Source organism: Brachycentrus maculatus, unplaced genomic scaffold (genome assembly GCF_059751285.1).
Source record: "Brachycentrus maculatus isolate JH-2025_06_01 unplaced genomic scaffold, ASM5975128v1 h1tg000124l, whole genome shotgun sequence".
NCBI lineage: Eukaryota > Metazoa > Arthropoda > Insecta > Trichoptera > Brachycentridae > Brachycentrus > Brachycentrus maculatus.
In genome coordinates, this window is record NW_028280877.1 from 1,613,889 (window position 1) to 1,628,442 (window position 14,554).

Below are 14,554 nucleotides of genomic sequence, written 5' to 3' on the forward strand. Positions count from 1 at the left end.
ATTATAATATGACTTATTATTAACTAATTGATTCTTAATTAAACTGATTATAATAACTAGATTAACTTATAATTATAACATAAAATAATCTATTATTAAAGACTCCTTTCAGAGTAGTGGTTGACGCGTTTGTCAACCACTCGAAGTTCAGGTTCGATTCCTGGCAAGGTTGATTTTAATGTAAAGTTTAATTTTCAATTTTAATTGCTATTTCAAGTTTCCTAAATGGAATTTAGAGCGTGATGTATATTTATATATATATATATTTTTTTTATTATTATTTATTCATCCATATGTATTGCCAGTACATACGGGAGTGCCTTATGGACGCGTACAAGGAAAGATGTCAGAAATTAGACAAGGTAGTGTGGCGTTCTATCCTCTCTCTGCCTTCCACTCCCGAGAGGCGGCGCGAGGGTAGTTACAAAGGCGGCATAATATTTATGATCGTAGCCTTGGGTCCGTGGGTCGGCCCGTTTTTAACGACCCTAGACGCGGCCGACGAAATGCATTATTCCTAATGGCCGAAAATTCCCTTAATTGCCGGTCTTACCCACCGTAAACATTGATGGTCTGTTGTCATTGTTCCGAAGCAAAATTATTTTACAATTCGAAATAATAAAATATATTTTTCTAAAGAAAGGTTAGGCTTTGAAGAAACCCGCCGTCGTTTTATTATTTTTTTTTTTGTCTGATAACGAACAAATGATCTATCTGCGCGCCTAGAAGTGAAAATTTTAATGGGAAGAAAAACGATTTTTAATGTAATATTTTAAACACCCAGATTATGCAATATATCAATCGCCACCCCTTGGAATGTTTAAAATATACATTAGAGAAAGGAATTGATTAGAGTAGTTAGAGATTAGGTAATGCGATTGTTTAATTATTATTGGAAAAATTTAGATATTTTTTTTAATAGTGATTTTCTTTTTTCCTCCTTTTGAAATTTCGAACCAACCTCTTGGCGAATAATTTACCAATCGGCAGGTTCCCTGTTTTAATGACTAAATCCGAGTTAATCTTCTCGATAACAATATGAAAATTCGCATTTGTTTTGTCACTGAGAAAACTAACGATAATTATCAAAAATATAAGCATCTTTTCAAGTCGTTGTGATTAGGTACATGAAACAATTCCGTTTAAAATTACCTTCCGTTGATAAAAATAATATGGGATTTTAAGAATCTATAAAATAATTTATTCTTCAAAACGTAATTCATGCAATAATGATTTAAAACTTTAACCTATTTCGATATCTCTTTATCAAAACATTATGTAACCATAATTAAGTTGTATCGTTTTTCAATAATTACGACATAGAATCGCGATTTTACAAATGGAAATTATTCGATCGAGGGGGAAAAAAATTACTAATTCTATCGTTTCTATTTAACTATATTGTGCGATTTTTGGAGAATATGAAAGCCGTTGTACTCTCGCTTGAGTAAAACATTACGTAAACATAATTTGCTATCGTCAACTCGTGAAAATTACAATTATAATCGCATATTACATTAAGAATTTAATTAAGGGCGCCAGGATATTTTTGAATAAAAATAGCCAAAATTCGGGTGCAAGAGATTGTCATTGAATGCGAAAGAAATGTGATGCATAAAATTTAAGAGGATCGGGCATAATTAAGAAAATAAGATCGTACTTATAATATTATTAAGTTGTGGATCATGCAGTGCTGAATACGTGGGGCAAACAGGACGATCGTTTAAAATAAGAATAAACGAACATGTCCAAAGTTGGAGAAATAAAAAAGAAAACTCCACTTTTGCAAACCACTTGATAGAGTCAAATCATGATTTCGATAAAAATTTTAATGTAAAAATCTTACACAAATGTAGTAAAGGTAAAAAATTAGATAGGCTCGAAATTTTGGAAATAAATAGATTAAAAAATTGTCATAATAAAGACATATTAAATGATCAAGTAACACACATTCATTCTCCCTTACTTTACCCATTAGAAAAGAAACAATAGATGCCTTAATGTCTTGTCGATAAGAAATGACTGCCGGGAAATTTACATTTCAGAGAACTTCGGACTCCCCCCGGACAACCACAGCTTAGTGGAAGGAGCCGTCAACCAGCATTTCCTGATACCTCGTTACATAATTTAAATTCATTTACAAAAAATACAAATCTATTTTAACTTTATATAAAATCGTGCTTTCAATACAAAAAACCTTTATAAAAAAATATTTAAAATATCATACAATACTTAAATTCACTAAAATTAAATTAATTTCTCATAAAATTATATCAAATCATGGTTATCAACTCCTGCCTTCTTTTATATATAACATACAAATTTGTAAAGCCTCTCACCAGTCTGATGATGTCGGTAACGACGAAACCCGGTCGCTGGTCAAATAAAAAAGTGGAAAAGCTAAAAATATTGGTTTTAATCTAATAATAAAAAAAAAAACTTATAATATTAATTTGGCTAGTCGAAGGAGCATTGAGACGAGAAAATTTTTATATGTTTCAGGGCATGAGTAAGAAAAATCGCACTTGATTTTTCCGATTTTATTGGTTTTGCTAGAGGGCGCAAAACTAATCAAATCGCGCCCCACGTGCGGGCGACAATTAACAACCCTCTGATCATTCGGGATTACTATTTGGACATAGAGAAGGGGTTTGATCGATAATTTCGGAGGGAAATCATCCTGACGGCTACGTTCTGGAGAGATAAGGGGGGGGGAAATCGCCATTGATCGTTCTCGCGGGGCGGCGAATACAAATTCCGGGAACTCGATTATCCGCGGAAAAGGAAGCCTCGTGTACCGTGTTACCTCGCTATGTACAATATATTAATATCGCGCTTGTTAAGTTCTAATCTGAATGAATTTAATCTTTGTTTATTTAAGCCCGGAGGAAGTGTGCATCGAATTAAATACAATTACAATCAAGATAAAGGTAAAAGGGGGAAGGATAATTAAAACTTGAATGTTTCATGTACCTGGTTTAATCGATTACGTAGACATATTATTAAAATGACTTACCCTAGATTACAACACTTAGAAAATAGCTTATACTAAACGAAAGGTCCTCAACACAGTCCAAAGTTCACTTTTCTAGCTCATGTCTTGTTCACAGATTCACTTAACGAAACACCGTAACGAAGATTGAGATTGTTCCACAGTTATGAGCCATGAACGGCTCCGGGGTTGTGGAATCCCGTTGGGCGTGACGGCCACAGGTTGTAGGCTGGGCGGTCTTCGAGGGGCAGGAATCTGGTGTTCCTGGAGGGGCAGGAATCTAGTGTTCCTGGGTGGACGGCGGACGTCCTAGATGAGCAGTTCCTTCGCTGTTGGAAGGAATCTGGCGTTCCTCGATGTGAAGGATGAGGGATGAGGCATCTTCGCGGCTGGAAGATGGCCTTGTAGCGCTGGCTACATCGTGTCTTGGAGAAATGAACACTTTTCACTTCACACGATTTCTCCTCGCGGCTGAGCACTTAGCTGATGAAGTGCCGAGTTTGGGCTCGGGCCGAGCGCGACGGCGTGCGCGTTCGACCTGCGCGGTCGGGGATTTTTCGTCGACTGGGGTGAGGCGTCTTCAGCTCGCGTCCTACCCCTACTGTTGCTAGAGCAAGAGGGTCGTATTACCCCTCTCGCTTACTCCTTACCCTAGTTAACTTAAGAATAATCTTATCGTAGCTTACTTACTATAATCTTAAACCCATATCTGCTCCCTAGGTGGAGCATATGGTGTCCACAACTACTAGTTAATAGTAACCGAGTTATAGACTTACAAATAATTAAAAGTTAACAAAACTAATTATAATATGACTTATTATTAACTAATTGATTCTTAATTAAACTGATTATAATAACTAGATTAACTTATAATTATAACATAAAATAATCTATTATTAAAGACTCCTTTCAGAGTAGTGGTTGACGCGTTTGTCAACCACTCGAAGTTCAGGTTCGATTCCTGGCAAGGTTGATTTTAATGTAAAGTTTAATTTTCAATTTTAATTGCTATTTCAAGTTTCCTAAATGGAATTTAGAGCGTGATGTATATTTATATATATATATATTTTTTTTATTATTATTTATTCATCCATATGTATTGCCAGTACATACGGGAGTGCCTTATGGACGCGTACAAGGAAAGATGTCAGAAATTAGACAAGGTAGTGTGGCGTTCTATCCTCTCTCTGCCTTCCACTCCCGAGAGGCGGCGCGAGGGTAGTTACAAAGGCGGCATAATATTTATGATCGTAGCCTTGGGTCCGTGGGTCGGCCCGTTTTTAACGACCCTAGACGCGGCCGACGAAATGCATTATTCCTAATGGCCGAAAATTCCCTTAATTGCCGGTCTTACCCACCGTAAACATTGATGGTCTGTTGTCATTGTTCCGAAGCAAAATTATTTTACAATTCGAAATAATAAAATATATTTTTCTAAAGAAAGGTTAGGCTTTGAAGAAACCCGCCGTCGTTTTATTATTTTTTTTTTTGTCTGATAACGAACAAATGATCTATCTGCGCGCCTAGAAGTGAAAATTTTAATGGGAAGAAAAACGATTTTTAATGTAATATTTTAAACACCCAGATTATGCAATATATCAATATCAATCTTTACTAGTATATAATCTTTGTGGTTTACCATAGTCTTTGTTGTGTTTCGGGGTGTCGGGACATGACTTCATCGAGACCAGGGGGGGGTCGACTCGTAAACGTCAGATTGTTCAAAAAACGACCAGAAAATGACGAGACACACTAATACACTAACAAAAACACCAAAACGGGAACAAAAAATACGAGATACCAACAAGTTGTTCAAATATTTCAAATAAATATAGACAGACTATGGTTATAGACAATTATCGATAGAAAAATAGAAATCCGTCTATGAAGAACTTCATAATATTGAGTATTATGCCAAAGTTAAAGTTAAATTTTGCGTATGAAAGTGTAGTTTTTCTTACTTAACACAACGCTCCCTTGAACTTCTGCAGCACCCCCCAAATGCAAAAAATTTAAAAACGCCTAGCCAGACTTCCAAAACGCCCACAAAGGGGCGCTGGCACCCCCGTTAAGAAACATAGCTTCAGAAAGTGGTGGGCACTTCTTCCGCCCTTTTAAAATATTGTATTTTCTGTAATTTTAAATATAATATAGCAATTTGAAAATTCTATCGTTTTTGTTTTTGTTGAAAAGCCTTATATTTATATATAGTTTGGGATAATAATTTCAAAAAAGTTACCATTACCATTTACCATTGTAAGGCTGAGTTGAGTAACCATTATTAATCGCCTGAACTCTTTTTATAAATGTCGCGTTTTAGCCGTGACCTTTCTATTTTTGTTTACACTGAAATAAATAAATTTAGATAGTGAAATATCTTCTTTGTAATATTAATATTATAATTTTGAAAATATGTTATACAACAAATTTCAATATAAATACCATTTAACCTGAAAAATGAATGATAAATATTTCGGCGGGTGGATTTGACATTCAGCCGCGGCGAAGTCACGCCCAGCCGGGAGCTTAGTACTTCTAGCCGTTTACGTCACTTCCGGCCGCTGGCGAATATCACTTCTAGCCATAAAAAATCGAGGTAGTTGGCGGTCTTTATATAAAATAGTTAGTCTGTGATCGAGACATTCTATGCCAATAGAGTTTGAATAAATTGAGTTCTACTTCTATACTTTGATCGATGTTGTAATTTATGTGTTTTTTCTTGTTAAAAAAATCATATGTATCTAAATATATTTTTGTCAAAAGTTCTGATTATTTTATTTTTCAATCTCATTGAAAAATGTCAAAATCAAAGTTATTATGGAGAGTGCCAATATACTTTTTTTGTAATGTAGTGAATTTTGTAGCTGTATCATGTGGCATTTATGCTATTGAATACGACCACTAGTTTACTACAGTACAAAGAAAGTATGTTGTGACAATTCGAGGTTATTTTGGTTTTGACATTTAATCCTCTTCTTTTTCAATCAATATAGGGCTAATGGGTGTGATCCATTTACGTACATTTATTGGTTAAGTACTTTAATCTGTAATTTCATGATGTAAATAATAGGTATTTACATTAGGTATATTTTTTTTGTGCTTGTAACACCTGATCGGCTCGGATACATTAGCCCCATTTCTAGTATATAATCTTTGATTAGCCCCATATAGGTATTCAGAAGTTCGCCATCTATTTCTAGTATATAATCTTTGCTTGTGGTGTTTTCTACGGTGGTTTTTTGTTTTTCGCGAACTGTTTTTGTTGTTGTTACTATTTATAATTAAATTCGTAATTAATTTTGCGAACCACTTTTATTTTTTAGTCTTTTTTGGTTTCGATCATCGGATGAGAATCTCATGCGTTGAATCCTATGATGATTTTCACGAACAGGAGCTAAAACCAAAGTCTAATTTGAACAAATGTGACAGCTCGCAAACCGCTTGTAGCTGAGTGACGTTTAGAAGTTTTAAGGTTAAAATACGATCAAAGTTCGCTGGCATGTAATACGTCACTCAATTAATAAAATAAAACGTTAGATAAGGTACGCACTGAAAAATAAATCAGGCCTTATCAGTAACCGTTATTTATTTTTTCTCAAAGTATTTATAGCACGATAAGCGTATCTAAACTAACAGTACGCTACGGGAATCAAACAACCATTTTCTACGCAGTGTAAGAAAAGTATTCAGCTATAAATGGTTTAAAAAAAATTGTTTTAATCCGAAAATACATACAATGGCTACGGTGCGAAGATTTTCAAAGGTAGGTTCCTTAAAAAATCGGTCTTATCTAATCCACCTGTTCATTCCATCGGAAAAGCAATGTGTCATTTACTAAGAAAACTCGGATAGTAAATAAATTGAGTCGGTTTAGTATTCGTTCCAGGTAATGCGCGCGCGCACGTTCAGCTCCGCGGCGGACGTGGTGATAGTTTCCGCCGTGCGCACCCCCATGGGGTCCTTCGGGGGAGCCCTTTCGGCGCTGGCGGCGCCCCAGCTGGGCGCGCTGGCCGTCCGCGCCGCGCTGGAGCGGGCCGCGCTGCCCGCCGAGGCGCCCACGGAGGTGTTCATGGGCAACGTGTGCTCCGCCGGCAGCGGCCAGGCGCCCGCGCGGCAGGCGGCCCTCGGCGCCGGCATGCCGCACTCCACCATCTGCACCACCGTCAACAAGGTGTGCGCCTCGGGGCTTAAGGCGCTCATGCTCGCCGCGCAGAGCCTGCAGACGGGCGCGCACGCGGTGGCGCTGGCGGGTGGCATGGAGTCCATGTCCAACGTGCCCTACTACCTGCGGCGCGGCGCCACGCCCTACGGGGGCGTGCGTCTAGACGACGGCATCGTGGCGGACGGGCTCACCGACGTCTACAACAAGTGCCACATGGGGAACTGCGCCGAGAACACGGCCAGGAAGCTCGGCATATCCCGAGAGCAGCAGGACCAGTACGCTATCGACAGCTACAAGAGAAGCGCCAAGGCGTACGAGGACAAGGCGTTTGCGGCGGAAATGATTCCTGTTACTATACCTGCAAAGAAAGGCAAGCAGCCCGCTGTCGTTAGCGAGGACGAGGAATACAAGAGGGTGGACTTTGCCAAGTTTTCAAAGCTCGCCACCGTGTTCCAGAAGGAGGGCGGGACGGTCACGGCGGGTAACGCGTCCACGCTCAACGATGGCGCCGCCGCGCTCATCCTCATGACGGCGGAGGAGGCGGCGCGGCGCGGGTGTGCGCCGCTGGCGCGCGTGGTGGCCATGCAGGACGGGGCGTGCGCGCCCATCGACTTCCCCGTGGCGCCGGCCGTGGCCATTCCGCCGCTGCTCCGGCGCGCCGGGCTGACCGTGCAGGACGTGGCGCTGTGGGAGATTAACGAAGCGTTCAGTGCCGTGGTGCTGGCCAACCAGCAGCTCTTGGGGCTGGACCCGGCGCGCGTGAACGTGCGCGGCGGCGCCGTGAGCTTGGGCCACCCCATCGGCATGTCGGGCGCGCGCCTCGCCGTGCACCTGGCGCACGCGCTGCGTCCCGGCGACTACGGAGTGGCCGCCATCTGCAACGGGGGCGGCGGCGCCTCCGCTGTGCTGCTGCAAAAGCTGTAAGGGGAAATGCATCGATGATGCATTGTATAATATAAGCGTTCTATCTTATTCTAACTACAGTGTAAAATATGTATATTTTTGAGAATTGTATAAATTATATTCTATTTAAATTTAGTTTTGAATTTAAAACCTCAGAGAATCCCTCAAATATCAAATGAAATAGAATTAAGTCCCAACTTATTGGTACATTTTTCTTCCTTTTAGCAGGTTAAGTTTAATTCTGTCATTTAATTTTTTCCAGATTTGGAATTTTTTTAATGAAAAACAAATGAAAATATTGTGGTAATGCATAAACCATATTGAACCTCCCTATTGGTTAACCTCCCATAAGTTTTCCCTTTTTTGTAGACTCACTTTTCTGTTAATGGTAGAATGGGCGCCCACAGGTGTGGGCAGGGGGGGCAAGGGAGGGCACTTGCCCCCCTCTGGATTGATTAAAAATAGTAAAGAAAAAATATTTTGCCCCCCCTCGAAAATTTTCTGCGGGCCTCCATGTATGGTAATGAAAACACATTGCAGAAACTTATGTACATAATATGTGTATTGTATGTAATTTTTATTTTTAAAATCTCTTACTATTACATGAAGTGCTGCTTTTATCACACCACTTAATGCTTGTGTTTTTTAAAAAGTATTATTGTAACTACATATGTATATATATTATTAAATGGTACACTACAGCCAGATCTAGCACCCCGTAACTAACTAAAAAGAAATGGGAATTTACAAGCTTTACAAAATTCTATAAATCTGTAAGTGTCGCAAAGAATAAAGGTATGATGGATAGTATTTCTTCCAGTATTGATATTGATGCTTTTTACAATATTTAAAGCGCAAAGTAGTTTATCCGCAGTGGATAAAGTACTTTGTTCACTTATCTGTGTCTTTTTGACGCTGCGCAACTAAGTAAGTACTTCTCGGGTGAAAGAGGAGTTGTCAGTGTTGAATCTGTTGACTGCAGGAAGGCAGAAGGCGGTGCGGGAGGTCGCGCGCTGGTCACGCTGTACTCCAGCCCCGGCTGCACGCTGTGCGAGGAGGTGTGCCGGGAGCTGCAGCCGCACTCCCGGGACATCCTGCTGCAGCGGGTGGACATCACGGCCCCGCCGGCCGGGCTGCTTCGCCTCTACCGACACCAAGTCCCCGTTGTGTTCTTCAATGGCAGATTCTTGTGCAAACATCGCCTCGACACGCAACTATTTCTTCAAAGGTTGCGAGACTTTCGTAACCAACAATAGTGAGCCTGATATTTCGCCAAATCAGGCTGTTGATTATTCAAATCTATTCATATTTACATGTTCAATAAACAATGTCGGATCCGCAGAAAATGTGCCATCACTTTTTGATACGAATCATTCGAGCTTAGATAAGTCATATAAATATAAGCAGTATCTAAAATATTTATTGTGTGAAGGCAATGAATCCATCTTCACTTATACCTCAAGCTCTTACGCCAAAGCAGATTCAGGGTTAACTTGTACTGTGAAAAAATTTATTAAAAATATTGACTCTACTGGGATTTGAATTCGGTATGTAACCTATGTTTACTTTATAAATCATATTAAGGTTGTATGTATAATCAAATAGAAAATATTGGTACGTTTTTTGACATTTCTACATACATGAAGAAGAATAGTGAATTATGGACATTTATAGGGGGTATGAAATGTTCAAACTTTCATATTCTTCTTCATCTACGTTGAGATGGCAAAAAATTATTTATGAAAAATAATGATGTTTCATTGAAATAAAAAAAAAATGGTTTTATTATTTACAATAATATTTTAATTTCATAATATTTCTGTGAGCCTAAGCGGCTCATTATTATAAATAGGTATCAAATTGTAGTAGAGTGGGTTCAAACCGAGAAACTCTGACTTAAAGAGTCCGCGACACCACGGGACCACCCCCTACACTTTGTGAAAAATAATGATGTTTCATTGACATTTTTAATGATTGTGGAATAGAGGTTATTTGTTTATATTCAAAAATTCAAGGTATTTTTGATCATTGAAAAATATCTACTTTCGAGAACATCTAACATTTGTACATGTTTTCAGAAATCAATGTGGAAAACTCGAAGGCTGCCTGTATATCCAAATAATAGTAATTATATGGATATAAACTCCATTTTATATTTATATACGCATATATACACAGCTACAGACACAAAAACCATCGCACTCGCTAAAAATGAGAAAATTGGCTATGATTAATTAAACTTTTTGTAAAAATCATTTGCGAATTTATAATTTCTGAAAATATTTCGTCTTTTCAAACTCCATTCAACATTTTTTTTAAATTTGTGGATATTATTTGCCTTTTTTTTGCAACTTTTTGGTTCATTATAGCGCATCAATTTTCTATTGGTTTCAGATCGGGACTGTTCCCGGGCCAAATGAGCCATTTAACTTTAGCGAAAAATTGTTAAATTCAGTTATACATCACAAAAGCAAATATAATTTAAAAAAAAAAAACAGATGTTTACCCACAGTACGGGCCCTATTAAGGTAAGGTGCAGAATTGTCTTGGAATATAGGATCGGCAGTATGTTGACTAATGTCCCCAATAATTGCTGGAATGACGTGGTTTTCCAAGTCTGATTTGTATTGGATGGCATTCATTGTACCCTCTACGAAGTGCAGCGGACCCAAACCGTAAGCTGTCATACACCCTCATATCATGACGAAGGGTGAATGCTTGACACTTCGAGTGATGCACTCGGGAAGAAATCTTTCCTCAGATTTTCGGCGCAATAGCTTTCTTCCATCTGGGTCAAATAAATTAAACTTCGATTCTTCAGAGAATACCGACCCTCCAAGGTACATTTGTTTTGTTCTTTCGTCCAATTTATCCGAGCCCTTTACATTTTCTTCAGTAAGAATCGTTTTTTCACCGGACTAAGCGCGTGAAAAAAATTCTAACAGTCTTCTGGACACAGTTTTTACAGAAAATGTTGGAAGTGCTAGCAGGTTGCACCTTGTGTATTTTAATAGTTAAAAAACGATTTTTCATAACCACTTTTTTTTCATACGGTCCTCTCTAGAAGAAGTCACGCGTCTTCCGCCGTTTCCATTTTTGACTCCTCGCAGTATATTTCGAGCACTCAACTCGACGAGAAAATTCATGTTTTGAAATGTTTTCCTTCCACAGTGTGATAATATTCCATTTGTTTTGTGGCACAAATAAAACGCCAACGCTTCAACCCATCCACTCTTTCTCCTATGATTATTTTATGGGTTTTTGGGCAGCTTTGGTGGCTAAAATTTAACTTAACTCACGTATCATAGTAGTAATGCAACTGCTTATATGTACTACAGAAGTAATAAAACTACTTATTTGTATTATAGAAGCGATAAAAATTGCATAAAAAGGCGCGCCTTCGTGACTTATTTATTTTTAATGACTTGCTTTTTATCTATCTTTTGGTCAATTTGTATCATCAGAAAGTAAATAATTAAGTAACCATCACGCCGCACCTAACCTAACCTAACCTAATCATCTCGCCGCACAGTGTGTAATTTCAGGTATCTAGCTCAACTTTATATGTTTTTGGGACAGTATAATAAACAGTAATAAGAAAACAATTTTTAATTTTTATTATAAACTTTTTTTACTAATGTAAAAACACATAATACAAATAAAAATACAAAAAAATAATAATATCAATGGAAAAAAGCCAATAATTTATTAATTTATAAAAAGCGTGTTTGTAAAAATATATATAACAATAATTTATTCGCTTTCATCACTATCATCATCACCGTCATTGTGTAAAATAGGATTCAGACGAGAAGATAATTATGGACATTTCAATAAACTCAGTCTAAGTCTCAGTTAGAATGGAACTATTCTTCCTCAGACGAGTTGTTTACTTGAAATGACTGGATTCAATCTCTATTTGTGTTTGATCTGGGAGTTTTCCTGCTAAAGTCTTCTGTACTCCTTGTTGCATGCTTCTTGGGCTTCTTCTGAGAGTTACCCTAATGGCAAAATACATGCTTTAATGATATCTTTCGCATGATACAAAATGTTGTGCAGCCCACCAGCATGGGCATACAGTACCACAAATAACCCTTTAGGTACAGAGCTCTCGTTTCTCTTGCAAACAATGAAAGTTTTTCTGCATCAGTTTTGAATTCACTTGACAATGCCTCTAAAGTGACACGTAAATGTCAAATTAACTCTACGTTGTTAATACCTGTGATTTCAGCCAAGAGGGTGGTATTTCTAAAAAATCGTCTGGCTGTATTGCTGTCATTCTTATTAACCGATCCTTGTTTGAGCATATCTATTAAAATAAAGAATATTGTGCTGTCTTTCAATTCTACCTTCCTTATCATTACTGTCGTAGGATAGTAAGCAGGCAGCTGCGGATTGCTGGTTATTCCTTAACCCTTTGGTGACTAGGACTTTTGGTTTTACTATTCCAGAAAAACAACGATTTAAACATAAATAATTGAAATATAAAATGTGTTCGATAATTTATAAATACTCAGCGCCATTGTTTTATATATCAAACTAACTCTTTGATTTCCTTTGACTAAATGTATGCAACCTTATAAAAAAAATCACTAACTAAATGGCCAACAAGTAAACGCTGCTCGCTTAATGTCCACCTTATTTTAACGCCGTACGCATAACTATGCAGATAAAACCACGCCGACATCCGGTATTGAAAGGGGTATGAGTCATTTACAATTTATTTTAATTTTTTAGCTATGCAATGTATGTATTATATTTGTATCAATTTATTGCATATTGTTTATTAACCTTGACACGTAAAAATGTATCTTTTTGAATAATATAATATCACAGATTTATACAACTTACTTTTTACGGAAACTAAATTGGTTTAATGTGCTTTGTTTTTATCGTTTCTCTTTAAGTATTGTTGTAATATTACGACTAATTATAAGATATTAATGATAATTTTCGAAGTATAACTTATTGAAAAAAACATAAGTAGAATTGCCGAATTTGGAGTGGAGAAAACCCAGAAGCCTCTGTGGAGAGGGATTTAAACCATTAAGTCACTGTTTGGTGTGCTTTATGTGCAGGTGTAATCATTGGTCCATATTTTTACACAGATGGTGCCGGCCAGAATGTTATGGTCGATGGAGAGCGCTACAGAACCATATTTACTGACTTCTTCGTACCTCAGTTGAATGGCATTGATGTGACAGAGCTGTGGTTTCAACAAGATGGAGCAACTCGTCACACGGCGGGTGCCACTATCAATTTATAGCGGAAAATTTTAATTTGTATTCATCTAAAAAAAATATATACTTACGTAAAAGTATAAGTATAACAACAACAAAAAACGCTCTCATCTATGAAGCGTGAGGTGTACTGCATACCGGTATTGCTGGCGGTCAGCAACGCCAGGCTGGGCTGTGAGGGAGGGGAGGGGGAGGGGCTCTGCCAGGGGAGATGTAGCAAAGGGAAGCTATTCCAATTTTTTTTTTTCTGACAATTTTACTAAATAATTCCGATAATTCTGCTCGATCTACGAGTATGTTTGCGTAACAATCAACTTCTTCCAAGAAAAGGGTATTTTTCTCAGTCATTATATTGAAAATTTGCATCACAGTGGGTTGAAAATTATTAAGTACTACCTAACTAACTAAGCGTCACGCCGCTTCCCCGCAGGGGTAGGCAGAGAGAATAGATTGCCATACCACTCTGTCTTACGAATATTATTCGCCTCTTCCACATTCATGCATCTCCTCATACATACCCGCCGATTATTTCGACTCGCCTCAAAAATTTGTTTTGCCGATCTTTCCTCACTCATTCGTTCCACATGTCTAAATCATCTCAACATTCTTAAACTTCAACTTTTAAATACACTTTTTAAAAAAATAATGTAAACGAACGTCTCGTCACGACGTGAAGCGTTCATCAAAAAAACATAATACTGTAAATAATTAAAATACAGTGTTGTAAAAAAAGATAAAATAAATAAATTAATTTTAAAAAAAACACACCTTTCTTAATTTTACCGACAGTGCTGATCTCAGTCTTGCATTATTTTATTATTTTATCATTCGAACATCTATTGTACATTGTTTTGCCGCACAGTCGTCTGAGGGATCGCATTTCGTCTGCATTCAGTTTACTATCAACCTTTTTTTGCCGACTCCGTGCTTCGCTCCTATGCATTAGGGTTGGAATCAGGACTCCGCTGTGTACTGCCCAGTTTAGTTATCTATAAGGTATTATAAAACATTTATGTCGTCAAAAAAATATCGGCTTAAATATTTAAAGACTGGAACTTTGTAATTCAATGATAATCATAGTATACATGCGTGTATACTATGTGTTATACCATAAACAAAATTATTGCGAAACAATTTACGTTACGATATGATTATTGTATGGCAATGTTCATTATTGAACAGGCTTGAATACACCTGTCCCCCTCTCCGCCGGCAGGACGCGCCGCTCGGCCGCTCGGAACTGGTTGCCACAACAGT

The 14,554-nt window shown here is 37.9% G+C and overlaps 1 protein-coding gene across 3 annotated transcripts; it reads left to right on the top strand.

Annotated features, from left to right (window-relative positions):
* The first annotated feature begins 6,133 nt into the window (after nt 1–6,133).
* Acat1 (Acetyl-CoA acetyltransferase 1) lies at nt 6,134–9,588 on the top strand. 3 transcript variants are annotated; one of them, XM_088260092.1, is made up of 3 exons: nt 6,134–6,755; nt 6,867–8,074; nt 9,040–9,588. In XM_088260092.1, exons 1-3 carry the CDS (start codon nt 6,729–6,731, stop codon nt 9,311–9,313), a joined length of 1,509 nt encoding a protein of 502 aa, XP_088116218.1. In that variant the 5' UTR covers nt 6,134–6,728; the 3' UTR covers nt 9,314–9,588. The 3 variants fall into 3 exon arrangements, with proteins under 3 accessions (XP_088116218.1, XP_088116219.1, XP_088116220.1); XM_088260093.1 differs by having other exon boundaries at nt 6,879–8,074; XM_088260094.1 differs by lacking the exon at nt 9,040–9,588 and having other exon boundaries at nt 6,879–8,188.
* Nucleotides 9,589–14,554: the final 4,966 nt, after the last annotated feature.

Excerpts from the sequence above, each read along its gene's own strand:
- Acat1 (XM_088260092.1), top strand. The coding sequence starts at position 6,729 with ATGGCTACGGTGCGAAGATTTTCAAAG. Across the intron at positions 6,756-6,866 it reads CGGTGCGAAGATTTTCAAAG|TATTCGTTCCAGGTAATGCG; the intron begins GTAGGTTCCTTA and ends GAGTCGGTTTAG. Across the intron at positions 8,075-9,039 it reads GCTGTGCTGCTGCAAAAGCT|GAAGGCAGAAGGCGGTGCGG; the intron begins GTAAGGGGAAAT and ends TGTTGACTGCAG.